Raw genomic sequence first — 21614 nt, forward strand, 5'->3', positions numbered from 1 at the left:
ACATTTATTGTAGCAACGGCCGTTAGCAACGCACCGAGTCCATGGAGACATGTCCGTCTGAAGGAATGCGAGGCGACACGGGTCAGATAACAGAGATAAAACACACCGAGGTGTAATCAAAGCATACATTTATCACCTTTATGGACTTATTTCACATCGTAGCCGTCAGGTGAATATGGGATGCAGCAGCTCTGTAAACACGGTCCAACCGCTGGGACCGGAAGAGGCGAAGGAGGACGAGGTAGGCTCCGTCTGTCACAACCCGCCACTTTCAGAAGGGTGAAACTGTGGAGGGGAGTTTAAAATTATTTTAAAGTAAAAACTAGTCTAGTATTAGTGGACTGGACTAGACATGTTGGCGTCAACGTGTTGTAGTCAGCTAGAGCTAACACTTTTGGGCGAAAAGTTAGCTACAGCTGTTACGCCGAAATCTGTGTGCCAGTAAATCTTGTGTCTTGAGAAGAAGATTTGCTTCAAGTCTGCGTAACTGACTAACTGAGTCACTGTTACTTTAGTAAACTATCAAAATATAATTTGTAACAAGATTAAAAAACACTTGGTGGTAGAGGTATTAATCTCATTTACCAAAGTAAAAAATATCACAATATCATAATATTTTATTAAAAGTAAACCTGTATGTTGTCAGCTAAATGTACTTCAACTTGATTTAATGTGCACATCACCCAGTGAGTTTCTGTGCACTTTACTATAAAAAGTAAAACAGTGACATGGTATCCATAATGCACACATAGAACCTGAATCCCTTAATTATTTTACCTTACAATGTCAGAAATATTATATAATTGAAATATTTCAAGGGGATTTTAAGAGGATTATTCAAATACAAATAAAGTATCACATAGCAATATAGTAAGATGTTATGATTTAAGATTTTAGGGATTTTTAGGAGCTTTCAGTACATGAGAAACATCCCTGAATTCTTACCTGTGTTTAATAGTAAGACCCTTTCAGAGGAGGTTTTTAAACTTCTTAGAACCTTTTATATAATGCATTATACAATGCCTGAAGGTGCTGTTTCAAAGAAAAGTTAATTTTTGAGTCATTCCCAGCTCTTGGAAGTTTTGGGATTGTAGGAGAAGTCGGCCACCATCCCGGAGGGTCAGAATTTGATGAGTTGGGAATGAGACTCAAAAATCAGCTTTCCTTTCAAATAGCACCTTTAATAGGCACCTAATTTACCCTTAAATAAATGTTGTGTGGATTGTCAGCTAAATGTACTTGAATCTGTATGTGTTACCTGCTTGTTTATCATTATTGTTCCTGAGCTACTGTGTTCATGACAATGTGTCAACACACAATGTCACCATGACAGCATCATGTCTGGGATACAGAATGGGGTGAGGTTATGGAAAAATATCTTGCGGCATGTTTCTGTGTTCATATTGTGTCTCTGTGTTGGCAGGATGAGACGGGAAGTAAACTCGATGGTCGCGGCGACTCGGCCGTGTCAAAGGGCACCAAGGACAGCGGGGTGGTGATGGAGGAGAACAGAGAGCTCCCTGTCTTACCTGGAGCGCTGCCCAGAAAACTTCCTCCCCTCACTCGTGTCGGAGAAAGTGAAGCAGACAGAGTTACAGAAGATGGTGAGTGTTTGCCACAAACACGCTGAATAAATCAGACTGCGTCACATTGTAGAGAGAATCCAATGCACACGACCTATCAGTGTTATTGTTTTGTCCGTCTCCGAGGCCTGCGCCAGCAGTCCAGTGAGATCCTGGAGGAGCTGCTGAATGAGGGCATCATACCAGTGGGGCAGAGGGGCAGTGCTGCTGGAGAGGCCTACAGCATCATGGTGAGAACCTGTGAAACATGCAAACACCACCTATCAACCAGGTCAACAGGTCGTGTTACACTTTAATAGAACTGTAGAACAGAGTTGGGATATTTGTCTGGACCTTGACATAGATTTTGATCGTGATAATATTGAGATATTAAACGTTTTCTTAAAAGTTGCATAACATTTTTCTGAATGTTAAAAAAAATTACTTAGTTTTATTTTCCTTGTGTTTTCATATACTTTCAAAGCACCATAGTCATCCATGAAACTATTGATATCAAGGTACTCCTTCAAAAATACGGATACATACAAATAATGTGATATTATCATGTCACCACTGTTAATGTTCAAGCTCAGAGCACACATGCTGTTCAGATGACTGTGATCGGCGAATGTATTTTGTAGATTTACATTTACCAGGCGCTTTTGTCCCAAGCAAATTAAAGTCATTCATACATACACTGATGGCGGTGGCTGCCACGCAAGGCAAGGCAAGTTTATTTGTATAGCACAATTCAGACACAAGGCAACTCAAAGTGCTTTACAGGCACACACAAATTACATTAAAAGACATAAAAATTTCATTTAAAAGACATTAAAAATTGCATTAAAAAAAAAATTAAAATAGCATTTTAAGACCAGTAAAAACATTAAGAAACAAACATCAAAACAAGTAGGCTAAAATAGAGAAGCTTTAAAAGAAACAAGACTGTAGAGTCAGAGTCATAATGCAGTTCAAAGACTTGAATTGCTTCAGTTAAAAGCAGTGGCAGAAAGAAATGCCACCAGCCCGTTGGGTTCAGCAGAAGTGATGACCAGCCCGTTGGGTTCAGCATCTTGCCCAAGGATGCTTCAACATGCAAGAACCAGGGGAATCGGACCAAGACGCTTGCTCCACCCCTGAGCCAGAGCCGTAACTCGATTATTAACAGGACTACAACATCTCTTAAACCTGCTGGAGTTGGGGTTATTTTTTGGCTTCTTAAGGTCATCAAAAATAAATGAACACAACACTAAATTATCATCACCGCTGCTTATTTACACATCCAACACACACAGAGCAAGTTAGCACCATTTAAAAGTCACATTTCTGTCCAGCTAAGGAATGTAAATCCAGTATATGCTCTGTTTTAGTCTGTTTTAGTTCTCTGCCAACTCCTGAGAGAAATATTGGAACTCTTTAGCTGATTAGTGCTCCAGTATGTTCACCAGCAAATCTGTCTGATGTTTTGTGGAACCAAAACAATAAAGTTGAGTACTGTGCCCTTTTCTGCTACAACGGTTCAAAATGTTAAAACGTTTAAAAAAAAAAAAGAAAAGAATATGGTGTTCTTAAACGTGAAAAAGACGTAACTCCCATCACCCACACATATTGCTTACCTGAAAGAATACGCTTCTAGAAAGTAAAGTAGAAATATTCTAATAAATTGATAATTCATAAAGTGTGTATTTGTGCAAGACATTGATTTGTGTTGCTAAACTGTCTCATCCATGTCAATCAGTTTCAGTAAACGTTCAGTCACCTGCAGCGTGGTGATTGTCTGTGCTCTGTCTCCTTCTGTCTGTGTGTCCATCAGCTGGATGACAGAGAGGGAGTCAGGCGAAGACCTCCAGCAAGACTGGAGTCTCTGAAGGCCGATAAGATGCAAAGTCTCCCCAGCAGAGAAAAGATTGAGGAGAAGATAAGACTTGTTGAGGAGAGACGCAAGGTGCAGTGTTTCTGTGTGTTTCTGTACCAGAACACCTCAGCCCTCCCTCTCCCTCTCCCTCTCCCTCTCCCTCTCACTGTTAATCTAATGTTTTTTTTTTTTTATCTGCTCCCTCCTCTCTTTCTCAGTTAAGGGAAGACGAGCTCAAGTCACGTTTGAGGGCCAAGTCTGCCCGTTTTCGTAGCCCTGCCTCCGCCTCCAGCACAGAGGAGACAGAGGACGCGGCCGCCACCCCTGTGGAGCCGATGCAGCATCCTCTCACCCCGGACCCCCCAGATCTGCCGCCTCACAGCCAGGTTGTACGAGAGGAGGCCGAGGGCGGCGAGCAGGTGAGAGAGGCGGCAGGTGACGGCAGGGAGAGTGGGAAACAAACGGGCCCAGCGGACAGGAGCGGAGGGAGTGTGGAGGGAGGAATGAGAGGAGAGAGCAGAGGGGAAGGTGCAGAGAGTGGAAGTGGGGATGGTGAAGATGAGGAGGAGCAGGAGGAGGAGGACAAGTTGACCCAGGTGGAGGAGCTCAGGTGCGATCAGCTGGAGAGTGATTCTAGCTTTCAACGTGCAGACGGCAAAGATGAGATGTTTTGATTTATTACACAAATGAGCCATGAATCAGCAGCAACAGAGGGAGCCAAAAGTATTCCTTTTGCACAAACGGAGGCCTGAAGAACGATGTAAAGACGTGTACACAGTATGTGTTTGTTTTGGAATAAAGTAACTGTTGTAATTTAGGAACATGAGGGTTTTCTTGTCTCAGTGAATGCTTTAATAAAACACGACCAAGACTTAATGATGTCGCCAAGATATGAGATGAACTTGAGTGCGATTTGTCTTTCACATTTAATTGTTTCAGTTGTCTATTCTGCATGTGAATGTTGTACTGTGCAGTTGTCCTGTCGGACGAAAGATGGCGCTGTTTCAGCGGGTTACGGTTGTGTCACAGCTCCCCGAAGTCATCTGTGAGATGAGACGTCAGGAGTTCGGCAGCATGTGAAGACGTGCCTTGTGTGAAAAGCTTGATCAATAAAGTTTCCTATTTTTTTCCCCTATGTGTTGTCTGTGGGCGCTCAGTCATTCGTCGGGATTGTGGAAACCTTCAATCTTTACGAGATTAACTCATTAACCAGGCGCAGTTTTAACTTTCGGACGTGTTCTGAGAGGTTTTAAGGTTGTTGAGTACGCCCTCATTGTGACTGAGCTGTGAGTATTCAGCTGTTGCGGGTGAACTTTGACCTTTTCCTTGTCTGACAGGTGCAGCTGAAGCACAATGTCAGGTTCAGTAAACTCTACATTTTTTTTGTCTTTAACTCAAAAGGAATCCCAATTCGATTTGAAGTGGTGATAACGGAACATGTGTAAACCGATCTGAGTTTAGAGACAGGGCCTCAGCTCTTCAGATGAGAACCACATGTATAACATAATGTCTCCGGTGATCGCTGCACACACATGTCCACTGAGTGCATCTGAAGCTCATTGAAAATGTAAGAATGATTGAAGCTTTCAGTGGCCCCGCTGTTGTAAGAAAAGGAAAAAAAAAGTTTACGAGGATTCAGACTGAGTCAGCATGTTGCACATGAACAGAAAGCAACAATTGGACGCAACCTGACCGGATCCCCATTGTTGAGCCTGGGAAACTCGACACTGGTCCCCCTCTTTTTTCACGACTCCACTCGGACTTTAAAGCGCGCGTGGCTCCATGAATAAAACAGTGAGGGAGACAGAGACACCGCAGACAGAAAGAAAGAAAGGCGCTCTATCGGGTTGCATTTCTTTGTGATCTGAGGTCTGCTGGATGTGACAGCGCGCACTTCTCTCTTCAAGAAATAAAGATCCTGGTTGTAGTTTTTTTATGAATCAGTCCACACGAAGGGGAGCAGTTACTCAGCCAAACTTTTCTTCGCAGACAGCTGAACATCTAACTTGAGGGAACAGCGTGACTTGATTTGATTGGTAGTAAAAGTAGAGGAAAACAAATAAATACTATGTGTTGTCTCACAGCGCGGACATGGCAGGACGCGGTGTAGCTGCTGTATGTAGGACGCGCTCATGGACGCCGGAGCCGCCATGAATGATTAACAGCAGAGTTCCCTCTCACGTTACTCGTCCCGGCTGTTGAAAAGGGACATCCATCCATCCATCCATCCATCCGGCAGGGCAGCGTCACGAGTTATTTTAATCATTCATGTTCCGACACTCTTGATTGAATTGATCTCTGACTTTGACTCGATCTTCTGTCATCATAAAAGCTGCGCGTAACTCTATGACGCACGGCGCATTTGGAGATGCTCGCACTGGATCCGATTATTGAAACACGATCATTATCTATCCAAGGTAATAAGGGGTGGAATTAGCAAAGACTTTTCATCTCAAGGATCCCCCCCCCAAAAAAAAATACATAAATATATGCATTTATCTAATTTGATATGATGGTATGATGATGATTAGGTATGACTTTTCAAAACCTTAACGTGAAGGAAAAGACGGACATGTGAAGGGAAACCCATGGTTTCGCCACTCTTGCATGCTTTATGGCTGCCTGCACGGACACAGGGTGTTGCCAAAACTCTGTCAACCCCCCCACATGTGTCCTGAAGGCTGATCCTTCCAGCGGAGCCTCAAAGCTGCACCTGTCTGCCTGCTGCTGCTGCTGCTGTTCGTCCCCGAGCTGCGTCCTCCATCTGACCGGCTGTTCCTGCAGGGAGCCCACAGAGACACAGGACAGGAAAAAAGTCCAAACCTGATCTGCTTTTATCTCACCGGAGAGAGAAAAGACCAAAAGCCAACAGATATTAATTAATAAGTCTGTGAAAATCAATCGCTTTGTTTCGTTGTCGAGTATCTTTGTCCCCGGCATCAGTGGCATCAGGTTCCGATGGACCCTGATGGTTAATTAAGTAAATCCAGTAAAGACAGTCCGGATCTTTGCCGTGCAGGAGCGCCAGTGTTTCACACACACACATGCACGCACACACACACACACACACACACACACACACACACACACACACAGTGCCGGTTTCCCAGCTGTTTGTGCGCGCTGGTGGGCGGGCAGAGATCTGGACTGAAAAAAAAAGCTGGGTGGAGTTAGGAGGCAGCGCTTTTAGGAATGGGTCCCAAACCTATTTAGTTAGACAGCAGAGTAACCAAGAAGAGCTGGAAACACCTGATGGTCTCTCTGGGACAATCCGCTCCATATAACAGCCCTCTTTACTGTCGGAAGATAAATCTACCTCCAGGCTTCATTTTTGTCGAGTTTTTTTGTTTTGTTTTTCTCTTCTGACAAACAGTGACAGAGCCAGCTGATCCCTCTCTCTTTCTCTCTCTCGTTTCATCCAAAGAATCACCGATAAGGAGACATTGCACTATTCCTCTTTTTTTTTTGTTCATATTTATTGTACTTTGCACTAACGATGCACACCACGCAAAAGGACACGACCTATACAAAGATTTTTGTCGGGGGGCTTCCCTACCACACCACGGATTCAAGTCTCAGGAAATATTTTGAGGTGTTCGGTGAGATTGAAGAAGCGGTGGTCATTACCGACAGACAGACCGGCAAGTCTCGGGGTTATGGATTCGTAAGTATCACTCTTACGCAGCCGAACACTTAACTTTGCACTTTTTACGCACGTAGGGAAAAAGTCCCCCATTTTACGCGCCCCTGTTAAAGTGCGCAGCTGTTACAACACCACGGCCCAGTGACTTTATCTTCATCTCAGCAGTGGGATGTTCAGGTCTTGATAAGCTTACATTCGCCACCGGGGTTCTGTCGCAATCTCCAGCAACTTGTCGCGCTGTGGTATGCGCCCTGACACGTTTGAGAGCGAGCTGGCCCTTCACACTCTTGACAGCTCTGGTTGGCTAAGGAGGGGAGAAGAAAAAAAACTAACCACATCATGATGATGTCTTGATATTACAGAGCAGTTTAACTCCGCGGTCACGCTGGTTTCATCATCTCCCGAAGCTGTTTACAACTTACACCATGACGTTGGGCAAATAGTTTGGCTTCCACTTGTCGTAAAAACCTGACGAAGGTCATTTCAGACGCAGTTCTGGCTCTCTTTTTTTGTGTGTGACAGCTTGATTCATTCATACATCCACGTTTAACAGATGGACTTAGATTATGAATATACAATATAGCTTCTCTTTGTCTCTCTGGAGACTATTAAAGCATGAGTGAGAAGTAACTTTGGCACACTTTGGATGATGTAAAGTTGCAGCCATCCTTGATATGCACAAACACCAGCGTTTCCATGTGAAAGCTAACATTTCTGACACCATACACTGAGATTCAACTCCAACTTTGGCTTCAGTCCTCTCTTTATTGTCGAAGTGGTGTCGCACCATCTCCTTTTTCTTTATTTTTCCTTTCAAAACTCAGTTTTTTGAGCTTATTCGGTGAGGAAAGTCTCTGGAGATTAAGAAGGTATAAAAGAGAGATGAAGGCTGAGGAGAGTGATAGATTTCGGTTGGTGTGATGGAAGTAATAATGGAGCCATGTTCAGTACATAGTCGCGTCTACGTGAGGGCCATGGATGTGTGTGTGCACCCCAAAACCTCGCTGTAAATGAAGGCCACATGAGCAGGGACACACAGAAAGGGGATTAACGTGCTGTCACCTCCATCCGAAATCTTGTTTTCTCCGTCCATATGTGATGACTTTAACCCTTTTTGTCTGCAGGAATCTCACTTACATATCTGTTTCAAGTGCCACATTTTCCTCATCCTCTGCGTGTCTCCCCCTCTGCTGTCAGGTGACGATGGCGGACCGCTCGGCGGCAGACCGAGCCTGCAAGGACCCCAACCCAATCATCGACGGCAGGAAGGCCAACGTCAACCTGGCCTACCTGGGGGCCAAGCCTCGGGTGATGCAGCCAGGTAAAGACTGATCGATGCAACACAAAATACACACCTGAATACACTTTACCTGCTTTACTTTTCTTGTTTTACTTGCCATCAAAAGTTGGAGTCAGACGTGAAAAGACATGGCTGCTTAAAGGGAATTTACAGCATGAGTAAAGCAGACGTTGGAATAGCCAGTGGCAACTGTCTATGTTCCCACAGTGTTTGTTTTGGGAATGTTTAGTTGCGGGTTTTTTTTTTTCTTTTTGGCAAAGCAGCAAACAAGAAATTCAAGCCAATCCTTCCTGATTTTCACCTCAGGGTTCTCTTGTTTTTCGAGCTGATGTAAAAACATGTCAGGAGGCTGACAGGTCCAAAATACTCTGCCGATGTTATTGAGACAATCTATTTGGATACTTTTTAAACAACCGAATCACTTGCTTTGCAGGCTTTACCTTTGGTGTTCCCCAGATTCATCCTGCGTTCATCCAGAGGCCTTATGGGTAAGTACTGACGAGACTACGTGTGTTTTAGAGGACATTTGTGATGTAAAGACTAAATTATTCATGTTTTAATTTGACCTCTTCACAGTTTAATGTGTGAGAATTCATACTGTGAGACTGATTTTTGCCTTTTTTCTCCCCAAACATAATTGATGGCTGATAATCAGAGGTGGACGTTAAGTCTTAGCTTTGCCCTTCATCACTGTCCGCCAAACAGCCAGTGAAACTAGGTTGTAAAAATGTGTGTGAGTGTGTATACATAAGTGTGTGTGTGTGTGTGTTTGTGCTGAGTGGACAATGATGGAAACCTCCAGCCTGACTCAATGTTATCTATCTTTCTCTGGTCCGACAGGCTCGCTCTCGGTTAAGCTAACTGTGACGGTTTGTGGAATAGTTCTGCGAACGTAATCACAGATCAGAGAAAAGGAATTACCTGTAGACTCAAACACACAAAAACAAGCTCTCAGAAATGGTGATTATAGATGCATGTACGTGGGTTTTGACCTCTTGTTTTATTTTTTTTATTTGAATAGAACTTAGAGCTTTGTGTGCGGTTATGAAGTGGTGTTGTTAGCTAAACCGTGTGCTGTCTTACTTCAATGACCAAAAAAAAAAAAAGAAAAAAAAAAAGAAAAAAAAAGCTGGATTGAATTCTTTGGGGTGTTTCCTTTTTTTTGTGGAAGCGTGTCAACTTTGCCGACGATTAGCAAAGTTTTTTTTGTTTTGATTTCATTTTTTTTAAATTGCTTTTAGCTTGTGGTTGACCTATTTATTTATTTTTTAACAGGATGTGCTGTTTCATGTGTGTTTTTGGATGTCTTGTTGGAGTGAGTGGTGGATTTTCTGTGTGGTTTTGTTTTTTTTCACTCCCATTCCTCACATTATTACCTCGAAATAACACAACCCATCACTGCTTGTGTGTGCTTATAGCATCTTCCTGGTGTTACTAGCATTTTCTTCACTTAACACAACATAGCAGCAACAAATTTACTATGAAAGTGTCTCTCTCTCTCTCTTTCCTGTCTTTCTTTTGCTCTCTCGCTCTCTCCCTCTCTCCCTCTCTTTGTCTTTGCTCTTCTCCTCACCACACATGTGAGACTTGTGGTCACGTAGTGCCCAATCAGAAATGTGTATGTGTACATATTATGAATGAATGACAAGCCTATCGGTTATGAAAATATGTGTGTTCGTGAGTGTGCACGTCTGGTTGTGTTGGAACATATGAGTGTATGCTCTCATTGTGTTTGTATGTGCGCTTTGTACGTTCACATGCACGCTCATTTTAAGCTCAGCTCACCAAAGTCTCCAGTGTGACACAAACAAATGTCTGGATGTCTCTCTCTCTCTCTCTCTCTCTCTTTTTCTTTCTCTCTCTCTCTCTCTCATTCTCTTGGAGCGAGCGAGCTTTCGTCACATGGGCTCGTGGTGTTAAGGAAAACAAGCGCGCCCATTGTTCCACACAAAGCCCCGAATGCTGACACTGCAGTCGCATGAAGCTCAGTGTGTGTGTGTGTGTGTGTGTGTGTGTGTGTGTGTGTTGGGGGGTCTGGCGATGGTGCGGGAGTGTCTCTGTCATCTAAGCACAGAGCAGGGGCCATTTAAACAGTTTCAGAGTGGGTGTTTAAAGGGCCACATACACGTAAAGCCTTTCCACGTCCGTACCCATACGTCTTTATCATCGGTCGGTTTGTCTTTCACAATTTGAACATGAATGCTGCAGAGAAAATGGGCAGTTAGTTAATGTTTAACCAAGGACAACACAAGTTTGAGCGTTAATCAATGTGACAGTCCAGACTGACCAGTAAAAAAAACACAACTCAGTTTACTTGATTCAAGTTTTAATGTGAACGTTGTTTTGTGATAGAAACTCCAACGGATGCCCAAAAATATAAATCATAAACTTGCCTCCATATCAGTAAGTGGCATCCTAATTACAAGGGCTGCCCAAAGTGGAGCCCATGAGCCAAAGTCTGTCCGTCAGTAGGTTCAAGTTGGCCCGCCAGACATTTTCTAACTGAAATCATTTTAATTGAAATACAATTAAGTTAAATAACAAGAATGTTTTTAACTGTTACATTTTCTGTGAGGTAAAAAATGTTTGTCTGTCTACGTCTGATCCCGACTCGTTAATTGGTTTTCATAATCTGGTATAGCAGGGCAGAGTGATGCGTTCAATGGGAGTCAGTCAATGGAAGGAACTTAGGATTTTTAAAGTTCACAAGGCAGTAAACCAATTACCTCAGAATTACGAAGTCAAGTGGAATATTAAATTTAAGCTGTACGAGCTGAAACGTTTTAACAACTTAAAACCATTAGTCTGCTTTAATTCGTACGTTTGAAGTCCTCGGTTTCCTGGATTTCTTTTTTAAGGTGAAGTTGGTTTGTCAGATCTGGCAGTGTACCACTTTGCGTCTTGACATAACAAAACAATGCAAAAGGTATTTTCCTTTTGGCCCAGGCACCACCAATAAGTTTCTGTTTTGGCCCTTCAAGGAAAAAGTTCGGCCACCTTGCTCGAAGACCTTTGATTGGGAGACAGAAAAATTACCCAAAAAAGTGCCTTTAACAAAAAGAAAGAAAGAAAGAAAGAAAAAGGAACAAAAAAACTACTAAATGAAGGAACCACAGCTTCTGGTCACATGTACTCATTTTAGTAACAAAGTTTTCTTCATCAGATAAAATTATTTAAGTCAAACAGCACTAGCACCATAAATATTATAAATCTCACCCAAGAAGGAAAAGAGGCCAGCAAACTAATTATGGCCATACAGCGCCTTTGTAATCTTAATTACAGCTTACTTGGTTGTTAATTGTTGAATTAATAAAAAGATTTACTCCTATACACAAAAAAACCTGATCCAAGCAGCTTTCCACATGTGCATTACGACTCAAGTCTCGCTAGACTTCAAATGAAACTTTACACCAGATCCATCCGTGTTTCGGTCATAGTAACATAAACATAAGATAAAATAAGTAATAAAATAATAATCTTGATCGTCGGAACAACAGACGTCTCATGAGAAACTCTTTTGTGTATCGCCGAAAACTTCTCACACTTTCGTGTTGCACAAACACATCAGATCCTCTCACCTCAGTGTACGTTTGCTCTCCCTCAGCAGGCGGTATGCACGATGGCAGGGAACCTTTATTTAGCCCTGAACTTTAATGACCGCTGGGTTGCATGAGTGCGGCATTCCAGCAAAGACACTATAGGTACCGGCATGGCTTCGCAAAATACGCAATTAATGTTATTTGTTTGATTTTCTTATTTTATGTCATACTCCAGGGAAAGGAGGCCATATTAAATGGTTCCGCTAGCCTTGCTTCCCATGGCTAAAACCTCTGCTTCTGCCACGTGCGTGTCTGCGTGTGCATTTGTGTAGTGTGTGTGTGTGTGTGCGCGCGCGCGGGCGTGTGTGTGTGTGTGTGTGTGTGGACTTGTCTACCCGACCAACCAGCAAAGTAACACCCAGAAAAGCAGCGAGCGAGGAGTTAGATTTCAAGAGCAGAGGAGATGTGACATACCACTGGAGGAAGAAAATGCTAGACGGTCAAAAAATAGTTACTGTCTGAGCTGCAGCCTCTGCACTCAATCATGTACAGTAGCTGCTGTTAAAAATGGCGCAACCAAGAGTCACATACTTCTTGAATGTCACTCATGCAGAGTAATGACCACTTCAGACTGATTGAAAGACCGTAAAATGGTTCTCAAGCAGCTCTGTTGCACTGTCGTTGACAGTGTCTGACTCATAGTGGACAGATAAAAACATACATTAGATTTGATGCAGCAGAAGCAGATATCTTTTTTTATCCCACATGCTCTTCTTCCTTTTTAAAAACCTTGGGCCTACAGTGCCCAAAACGCACCCCCATGGCCAACTTTTCAAAGGTGCCTAATGCTAGTAGCGGCTAATGTACTGTAGCCTCGAGCCGCTAAGCCTCAAGCAGAGATGAGAGGTAACCTTTTTTTCAAACTCCAAACCCCCGATTTTCAAAACTTGTAGTCGTCGGACCCAACAGACTTTTGGCAGCTTCCTCTGGAGGATTTACAACGTTTTTTGCATTTGCAGTCGTACTCTCCACACCCTATAAACAGACTCCGATGTGCAGAAATCCCCTTTAAGGCCTAATGTCTTTATGAATACTCAAGTTTTTCAGTCAAAGATCTGACTGGCTTAAGAAAACCTCAAAGGCCTGTATGTTTAAAAGGTAACTCATTTACCATTTTCACATTAAAGTGTGTTTACAGGTCTTGAGGAGTACCAATGCATGTGTGGGAAAAAAAAAGTAGTATGAAGCCTTTTGTGGTTCCAGAGGAAGCCACATGTAATCCGATAAATTGCCTCCAGTGATGTCGCTCAGTGGCTAAATTGCATTGTGGGTAATGTTGGCACCAGATTTTGAAAACGGGAGAAGAAAGCCTGGAATGAAAGAGGTGATATAAATATATTTGGTACATTTACATTACATGCACATTTGCAGTGGTACTCCCCAAGACCTGGAAACACTTACATGTGTGATTATTGGTGAAGTTGCCCTTTAAATCAGTAAAGTCCAAGTAAATTCAGAGACACAGTTATCAAGTACCTTCATCGCAACGTTCTAAGAAACAAACCTGCGTTGCGTTTGTGTGGGAAAACCCAGACAATGTGCCACCATGTTAGTTGCAGTTGCAGTTGTATTGGCGTTGGACCAATCAGGCTAATATTAGCCTTTTATTACATATTGGATGATGGCCAGTGAGTGGAGTTTCCCTCCCTTTCCCGCTGGTCGAGAATTATTCAGTGATTTCACTTTTGAGTTTGGATAACAGACAGGAAATGTCTCTCCACTGGTTTTGTGAGCGAGTTTCTTATTCAGCAGGTTTCAATGATGGCGTCCGCGGAAAACATCCTGGAAACATGCCTCACCCTGCTGAGTCTCATTAGCGCTGAGGGACTTTTAGCGTCACATGATGATGTTTCTAGGGAGAGTGAATGGCCTTCACAGGTCAAACCTGTGTACAGTATGTCTTAGTTTTACCGAAGCCAAACCCAACCTCTACATTTACTCAGTTTTCACCCTCCCTTTTCTTTCCTTTTGTGTCTTTAGTCGAGTGATTGTGCTGTGCCCTTGTTGTCGTTGTTTCTGTAACCCGTCCAGTCGAGGTGGACTATTTTTACATATTTCTTCCTCTCTGACGCCTTGCTCTTGTTTTGTTTTCCTGTTTTTCTCCTGGCGCACTGTTTTCAGTTGAGATGTGGGTTGGATTGGATAATGGAGTGCTGACAATAGGGTTGCCACGATAGATCCTGGCTTTCGACCTGTAACATTTTCTGCAGCTCCTCTCTTCTCTCCCGATCCAGACTAGAAAAAAACAAAAACAAAACACCACCTGATGTTCATTTATGCAGACTCGGCTGATTATATTTGGTTTCCTTGATTTTCTCTCGACAGATTTTTGAGCCACCTTCGTTCAAACTCACCTACAGTCAGCTGTTGTTGGAGAATTGTTGAGTCTGATGCTTCTCATACCATTTGGATTAAAGTGAAATTTAATTTGACTCGTCTTTTATCTCAAAAGTGGGGGGAGGTTTTCTTTTCAGGACATAAAAAACTCAAACGCACAAAGTTTTTTTCTTCTTGCTTCCACCTGCAGCCAAAAGTTGACACTCTTCTGATCCAGTAGAGTACATTTCAAAAGCTCCCCTCATGCTTGCTTTCCGACTGAGTTTCCAGTCCTTATAGAGTCTGGGGGGGCGGGATAAGGCTATGTCATGGAGGGCAGAATGTGCTCATTGTTCATAATTGTTTATTTAATCGAAACATCCCTCTGGGTGCGGAGCCTAGTCCCGGCTCCACCCGCTGCCTCCCCGGCTCTTTGTCCCGACACAGAGGGGGAAATGGCCAGCAGCGTCCCTTTTTGAAAACTGTCCAGCTGTCAAAGTGGCAGTGACATTTTCACAATGCTTCCCTGGGCTCATCTCCTCTGTCCTCACCCCCCCGCCCCCCGGCCCCCGGCACTGTAAGCCTCCCCTCCCTCTCCTCCCCTGCAGCAGGCAAGGGGACGGCACCAGGGCCAAATCCACATGTGACAGTCAAGCGAGCTGCAGGTTACAGATTCCCGTCTTTTTTCTTTTCATCTCGTCTCCCTCTGCTTCTCTGAAGTTCTGTCTCCACAAACACAAACCCAAAACTGACCAAAACAGAAAATATGAAACCCGTGTTCTCATGTTGTATCCCATCAAGAACATGAAATCATCACCTCCTCCAAATGTAGTCATGCAAATGTGATTTTTTTTTCGGTAGATTTGAGTTGAAAATTTTCCTCACCTTCCAATCTTCTTTTCACAGCGAGATTTCTATTTTGGCAACCCTATATTGTTCTAATCCCTACTAGCAGGCGTTTCCTTGGTGTTCTTGACTGGTGGATTGGACTGGGGCTGGGTGGTGGGAGGGCGCTTGGCCGCAGTGTGATGGAGTTTGGGTTTTAGGGTGGGTGCTGTCAACTCAGACTGGGTGAATCGAACTAACCTGTCACATGTGTGTTTGTTTCACAGCATCCCGGCGCACTACGTGTACCCTCAGGCCTTCGTACAGCCTAGTGTGGTCATCCCTCATGTGCAGCCTGCAGCCACTGCACCTGCCACTGCTTCCTCCCCCTACATCGACTACACCGGAGCTGCCTACGCGCAGTATTCTGCAGCCGCAGCCAGCGCTGCCGCCGCCGCTGCATACGAGCAATATCCCTATGCTGCATCCCCTGCCGCCGCAGGCTATGTGGCTACCGCCGGCTATGGCTATGCAGTCCAGCAGCCTTTAGCCACCGCTGCCCCGGGCTCGGCCGCGGCCGCAGCCGCAGCCTTCGGTCAGTACCAGCCTCAGCAGCTGCAAGCTGACCGCATGCAATAGCAGCCACTGCAACCAATGGACATGCAGAGCGAGGAGGGCCGCCCCCAGCCACAGCTGATTGGTCACGAGAGGGAGCAGCGAAGGAAACGGAAGAGGGAGTGGCCTTAAGGGTGGGCGTGTCAGCGACTCAGAGGCAGAGTTGCTTTAAAAGGTGATGATGATGATGATGATGGTGATGGTGGTGGTAGTGATGATGATGGTGAGGTGGAAACTTTTTACAGTAACTTTCCAACTTGCTGTGCTTCAACCAAAAAATGAGAAAAATGAAAAAAAGTCGCAGAACAAATAATGGAAAGTGATTTACTATTATTATTGTTGTTGTTATTACTATAATTATTATTATCATTACTATTATCATTGTAGTAGAGTACTTATTTCTAGAGAAGAAATGCAGGAACTAATCCCTGTGGTTGGTATAGGTGTTAAACTAAGCCTTTAAGTCCTATTGCTGTCTTTAACGTTAGTTTAGGAAACTGTTCTCTTTTTTTTTCACTTGTGGTTTTTTCGCAAGTGTTTTCAGTGATTTGATGCCCTCATAACATTTATATTTATTATTGTTATCGTTACACATTGGGGGCTCATCTTGTTCTTTTTTGTCTTTTCAAGTGCATTTTTTGGAGTTAATATTTTCTGATAATCAGGGAAATGGAACCGTTTCCAACGTGTTGGCTATTATTATGTGACCACTGTCAGGAAGTCGAAGAGTCGTAACTCGTCGTGTCACACATATTTGAAGAACTACCTTTTTATCTTCCTGATGCTGAATGTCCCTTTTTTTACTCTGTGTCTCGACCTCTTGACCTATGCAAAGCGAACAAATCACCAGGAGACAAAACAACAAAGAAAAGAAACAAAAAACTGAAAATGTCATCAACTCTGACTTGATTCTTGGACTAAAGAGGGACTTGGCAAACAAAACAAACGCACTGACAAAAGGAGAGAGGTTGAACATGGCTTCAGACAATGAGAAACACTAAATCAGTTGCTTTTCCACATGTTTCACTCACACACGTACACCGTACACATGCATCCAGAGTTGCACACATAGCAGTCAAACACAAAGGCAGCACAGTTGTGTTTCTCTGTGGCTCTGGGATGGAGAGAAAGAAAAAGAGAAAGAAAGAGGGAGAGAGCAGCTGCTGGTGGGGGTGGACAGAGCCGCTCCAGCACCACACAGACAGATCACTCTGGAAAGAACGCATCACTTGTGCTCGTTTGTTGAGCTGTCACATTTTAATCCCCGGCCGGGCCCATTTGGGAACCAACTTCACACCCCTCTACCCGACACAGAGCCCCACAGCAGAGCCCCCCCAGTCATTCAGCCCTGCAGCTGTCAGCACTTCCACCTCTGTGCTGCTGTAGTCTGGTGTCAGGTACACATTCGCAAACACAAACACACACACACACACACACTCACATTTTCACCAAAGCCACCCCAACAACTGGCCTGCCTCATGTCTGTCAAGAACACCAGGTGGGGTGGAGAGGACGGGGGTCTGACTCTTTGACGTTATGTTGGTCTGTGTGCCTTACATTTTTACTGCTATTTAAGAGAGAAGAAAAAACTGAAAAAAAGAGAGAAATACTATTTAAGATATTTATTTTTGAGGGTTGACTATGTTGACGCTCTGAGAGTAGAGACTTAGCGGCGGTACTGTATTAATATCATGTACTCATCTCAAGGCATATATAAGTTATTGATTAGTTTTAGTAATAATATTATTATAATTATTATTATTAACATACTCAACCAAAAATGTTGATGTAGGAGTTATTTAAGATACTGTTATGTGCACTGTACTTTTATTTTATTTTTATTTTTTTGATTCTTTAAAACAAGACATTACATATTAGCTTAATGCCTTTATGCCTTTTGTAGGGAAGAAACTTTATTTAAATGCAGGCCTGTTTGCATGCATATTGTACTCTGCCTCTTCTGTGTTTAGATGAGAGGAAAAAAATAATAATAATTTTCACAAAAAACAAGCGAAAATGCTGCTTTCTCCACTAGAATGTATAGTCGTTGTCGAGGTTTCAGTAGCTGTGCTTCTTTTGCTTAATATTCATCAGATGGGCTATTTTACACTGTTGGGAATTTTTATACTTGAACTATTTCTTACAAGGGAAATATGAAAAATAAATGACAAAAAAACTTTTTAAGGAAGCTTTTCCATTGTCACTGGATGAAGGCATGTAAAGTGTTATTATTTAAATGCAAAGGTCCTGTTGATATTAAAACCTTTACTTCAGAATTTCATCACTATTTACTCAAAAATTGGAATAAAATGTTCTATATTTAAAAGGCGTGGTGACATTTCTTTTCATGACGACTGATATTAAACTCAGGTTGCAGCTTATTTGAATGGGAAATGGGATCTGTTCAACCTTTTCCTGTACACATTTGTGTGGTCTTCCCTCATATGTATATATCTTCCTGTACATACACCCATGAACATAATACTAACAGTTTTCCTCTGCGCCAGCTAAGTATAGATGTTAGGAGGTAAATAATCATATAAATGATTTGTGTAAATGTACCAGCAAATTGGGGGGAAAAAACTCAATGGATTGTTAATAGCTGAACGTTATCTCATCCGCTAATTGTTATTTTTATTGTAGGAGTATTACAATAGCTCGATACTCACAATGACTATGATGTTAAATAATTAAATAGTGATATTGTGTTAAAAATACACACATGATATTATCATCTCAATAATCCAGGGAAGATGTTCAGCATTAATTTTGTTACCTTTTCACTAGTTTAAGAGAGTAGTTGATGGAATTGTTCTTTTTTACAGTTATGGTTACAGACTTTCTCTCTCTACACCCTAAACTTTAAGGGTATTTTATTTGCCAAAAAAGACACAAAACACAATGCGAAGTGTCTTAAAGATAGATTTGATTTATATTATTAAAAAATCTATAGATGTCACAATAATATTGTCATTTTCGATGTGTTTGGCCATTTTAATCATGTAGTGAAAATCGGATATCTTGACTATGTTTCATCATCATTTAATTGGATATTTTTATCGAATTCGATATCTTTAATTCCCTGTTATTTTATATTTTCACTTTTAATAATTACATTTCATAATCCCATGACTGATTAAAGGGTTGCCTAACCACAATGCCTACTGCCTATAAGATAGCAAGCTCAAGAACTGCTACCAGATTTAGCCAGTTAGCTCCTGTTAGCCAGAGCAACAAAAATGCTACTACAAGCTGTCACAATTAAATACAGAGCACAGAGACAGAAACGGATGGGGTGTGATCTTGGATTAGCCCTTTACTCAGCATCATAGTGAAGAGCTAGTGTCAGCAATTTAGCTAGCTGTTGAGAGCAGCAACAGAGACAGAGAGTTGCACCTTTTTTATTTTTTAAATCAAATCAAGGCAAAGTTAACCATTTCAATCAGCTAATGTTAGCTGCTGAAACTCAATAAAACAAGCTCACAGCTCTGCTTTGCTCGTTAGCCAGCTAGTTGGCTTGCTGAACCTTACCATACTGTGTTTATTTAAGTTTATTTATAAAGCAGGAGACAGATGACAACATTGATGTTGCTACTCAAGCTAATGGATGCTAAATGGATAACAATTGTTGAGCTTGCTAGCTTAAAGTAGGCTAGCAAGTGTTTGACTGAAAGTTGACCACTGTCATTAAAAGTTATTTGAAGTTATGAAATAAAAAGTGACATGAAATTAAACTGTCAGTGAGACAAAATGTATATTATGAATGGCCCTAAAAACAGAAAAAAAAAAAATTAAAAGGCCATTTTGGAACTAGGCCTTTGAATTTATGATTTTAAAAAATGAACTAATTAAAAGTATTAATAACTTTATGAAATTGAAAATATTTTTTTAATGTATATATTTCAAACTATCTATTAATATAAGTATTTATTTCATTTATATGTACTTATTCAATATTGAACACCCTGTGCCCCCACAGCCTGCATATGTCCTTGAGTCTGAATAAGTGTGTCTTATTTCTCTGGTGACAAACACATCACACATGCCAGATGCTGCGCTGCTCCTCCTCACTGTGAAGCCATCTTGTGAAGACATTAAGTGAAACACTCTCACATTACAGTCACACCCACGGCCTACATGGATACGACTGACACATAATAAAGTCTTTCAGGCCTCGGCCTATCAATGATTCAGCCGCTCTCTAATCAATAGGTAATGTCACAAAGAGTGTGCCTGTCGTGTCTCTTGCCGTCTTTTGCTCAGCTCCGGGGAGTATTTTGGTCCCTGGTGAAACATGAACTTGGCCTGGACATATTGTAGGGGGGTGATCATGACACAGCATGGAGACAGCAAGGCCTCGTGGGTGAAATCACCGACTATCATAGCACCTGACCTCATGATATAATAAAAATAAAGCAGTGACTTTACTTAAACTGATGTAGAACTATGAAATAGTTCTGATCAGACTTTGAAGAGGCACCCTTTATTCTCTGTAATGTTTTCTATGATTCTGGAGGTGCTTTCTAACATTAGGTGCTAACTTTCCATTAAGGAACTATCTATAAAGGATTTTTGTAAGCCGTAACAAATGGGTTTGTTAACAGATATTAAATTATTAGCTTTGAAGATCAGTTATAAGTCATTCATAATTTAACCTATAACTTAATAATAACTTTATGGTCGCCAGGTTATGAAAAGTTCCCATGAGGGTTAAGTCATTTGACCACGATCCATTTATTATGCAGAATTGATTAATTAAATAACACTATTAATGAAGAGTATAAAAAGGGCATTTCTGTCGTCACAAAGCAGGCAACATGGCTGTAAATTCTCCCAATAATGGAAATCGCATAGCAACAAAAGTCAACTATAAACACTAGCTGACACAATTTAGCTCATTTAAAAGAAGCTACTATTTGTTTGTATGTGGTTTTATGTGTTAATAAGCCACTAACACCACACCACACAACAAAAATGACTAATTTAGGAGTGCTCTGGTGCCATACCATGGATTGCAACCTGGTTTCCACTCCTCAGTCATCTGTTTTACATATGGACTTAATGCACAAAATGATCTGGTGTGGAACCAAACAGTGGCAATAACTGTTTTGAAAATAGTGCATGAACACATCAGGATTTCCCTCTTTTCACACTCTTATGATATTGTGTGAATGCAGCATAATAAGAAAAGCCATCAAACTGCCTTATGGGTAAGATTGAGCAGGGGTGCCAATTTCTGTTGAAAAGTGGTGGACCACCAATCTCTGCCATAAATCTCATATGTTAAAGTTGTGTAATGTTTTTGCATCGGGGCCCTTACGTTCCAACCCTTTATAATACTCTTCATCTTAATATGTTTGCAAACCTTAATGTACTCTAGCCAGCTGATCGTATCCATTATCTAATACACAATGACACATTTCCTTTACAGTTTTTTGTTGTTACTTTTATCATGTGTATTGTACATTTTAGATCCAGGTTTGGAAAATTGGTCATAATTATGCACAGTATGTGCAGCAGCAAGTTTCAGCAGATGCTGGTGGAGAGCAAAGCTTTCCCATTTGTTACTTCATATTTGTTGGCACAACATTTCAGCTCATGTTTAACAAATAATGCTTTAAAACAGTGGTGGGGACATGTTCCCGGCATCCCCTGAGTAAATGACACCTATGAGAGTCTGTGTTTTTGGGGTTTGGCCCAAAGTAGGGACTTAAAAATGAATTATCTTGACCGCCGCGGGAGCAATTTCGACCAAACTTTTTGAAATCTGTCTTTCTCGTATCCCAGAACTTTCTGAAAGTGCAATACTAAATTGGTGGAGCGCCCCTTTAAAGTTGGTTGGTTGCACCTGTTGAGCATCCAGGGTGCAGAAGCCTACTTACATTTGATATAATATGGC

The 21614-nt window shown here is 42.0% G+C and overlaps 2 protein-coding genes across 2 annotated transcripts; both read left to right on the forward strand.

The window, feature by feature from the left end:
- stmnd1 (stathmin domain containing 1) lies at positions 1 to 4238 on the forward strand. The gene is made up of 5 exons (XM_030412170.1): positions 1 to 241; positions 1424 to 1604; positions 1710 to 1813; positions 3376 to 3507; positions 3636 to 4238. The coding sequence occupies exons 1-5, from the start codon at positions 176 to 178 to the stop codon at positions 4089 to 4091; spliced, it is 939 nt and encodes a 312-aa protein (XP_030268030.1). The 5' UTR covers positions 1 to 175; the 3' UTR covers positions 4092 to 4238.
- A 2369-nt stretch (positions 4239 to 6607) lies between these two features.
- Positions 6608 to 18041, forward strand: rbm24a (RNA binding motif protein 24a). The gene is made up of 4 exons (XM_030412862.1): positions 6608 to 7081; positions 8258 to 8381; positions 8794 to 8848; positions 15388 to 18041. The coding sequence occupies exons 1-4, from the start codon at positions 6914 to 6916 to the stop codon at positions 15737 to 15739; spliced, it is 699 nt and encodes a 232-aa protein (XP_030268722.1). The 5' UTR covers positions 6608 to 6913; the 3' UTR covers positions 15740 to 18041.
- Positions 18042 to 21614: the final 3573 nt, after the last annotated feature.

This window comes from Sparus aurata, chromosome 3, assembly GCF_900880675.1.
Source record: "Sparus aurata chromosome 3, fSpaAur1.1, whole genome shotgun sequence".
NCBI classification, from domain to species: domain Eukaryota; kingdom Metazoa; phylum Chordata; class Actinopteri; order Spariformes; family Sparidae; genus Sparus; species Sparus aurata.

Bases quoted from the DNA above. Each gene is read 5' to 3' on its own strand.
- stmnd1 (XM_030412170.1), top strand. From the start codon at position 176: ATGGGATGCAGCAGCTCTGTAAACACGGTCCAACCGCTGGGACCGGAA. The intron at 242-1,423 runs GTAGGCTCCGTC...CTGTGTTGGCAG, and splicing joins AAGAGGCGAAGGAGGACGAG to GATGAGACGGGAAGTAAACT. The intron at 1,814-3,375 runs GTGAGAACCTGT...TGTGTCCATCAG, and splicing joins GAGAGGCCTACAGCATCATG to CTGGATGACAGAGAGGGAGT.
- rbm24a (XM_030412862.1), top strand. From the start codon at position 6,914: ATGCACACCACGCAAAAGGACACGACCTATACAAAGATTTTTGTCGGG. The intron at 7,082-8,257 runs GTAAGTATCACT...CTCTGCTGTCAG, and splicing joins AGTCTCGGGGTTATGGATTC to GTGACGATGGCGGACCGCTC. The intron at 8,382-8,793 runs GTAAAGACTGAT...CTTGCTTTGCAG, and splicing joins GCCTCGGGTGATGCAGCCAG to GCTTTACCTTTGGTGTTCCC.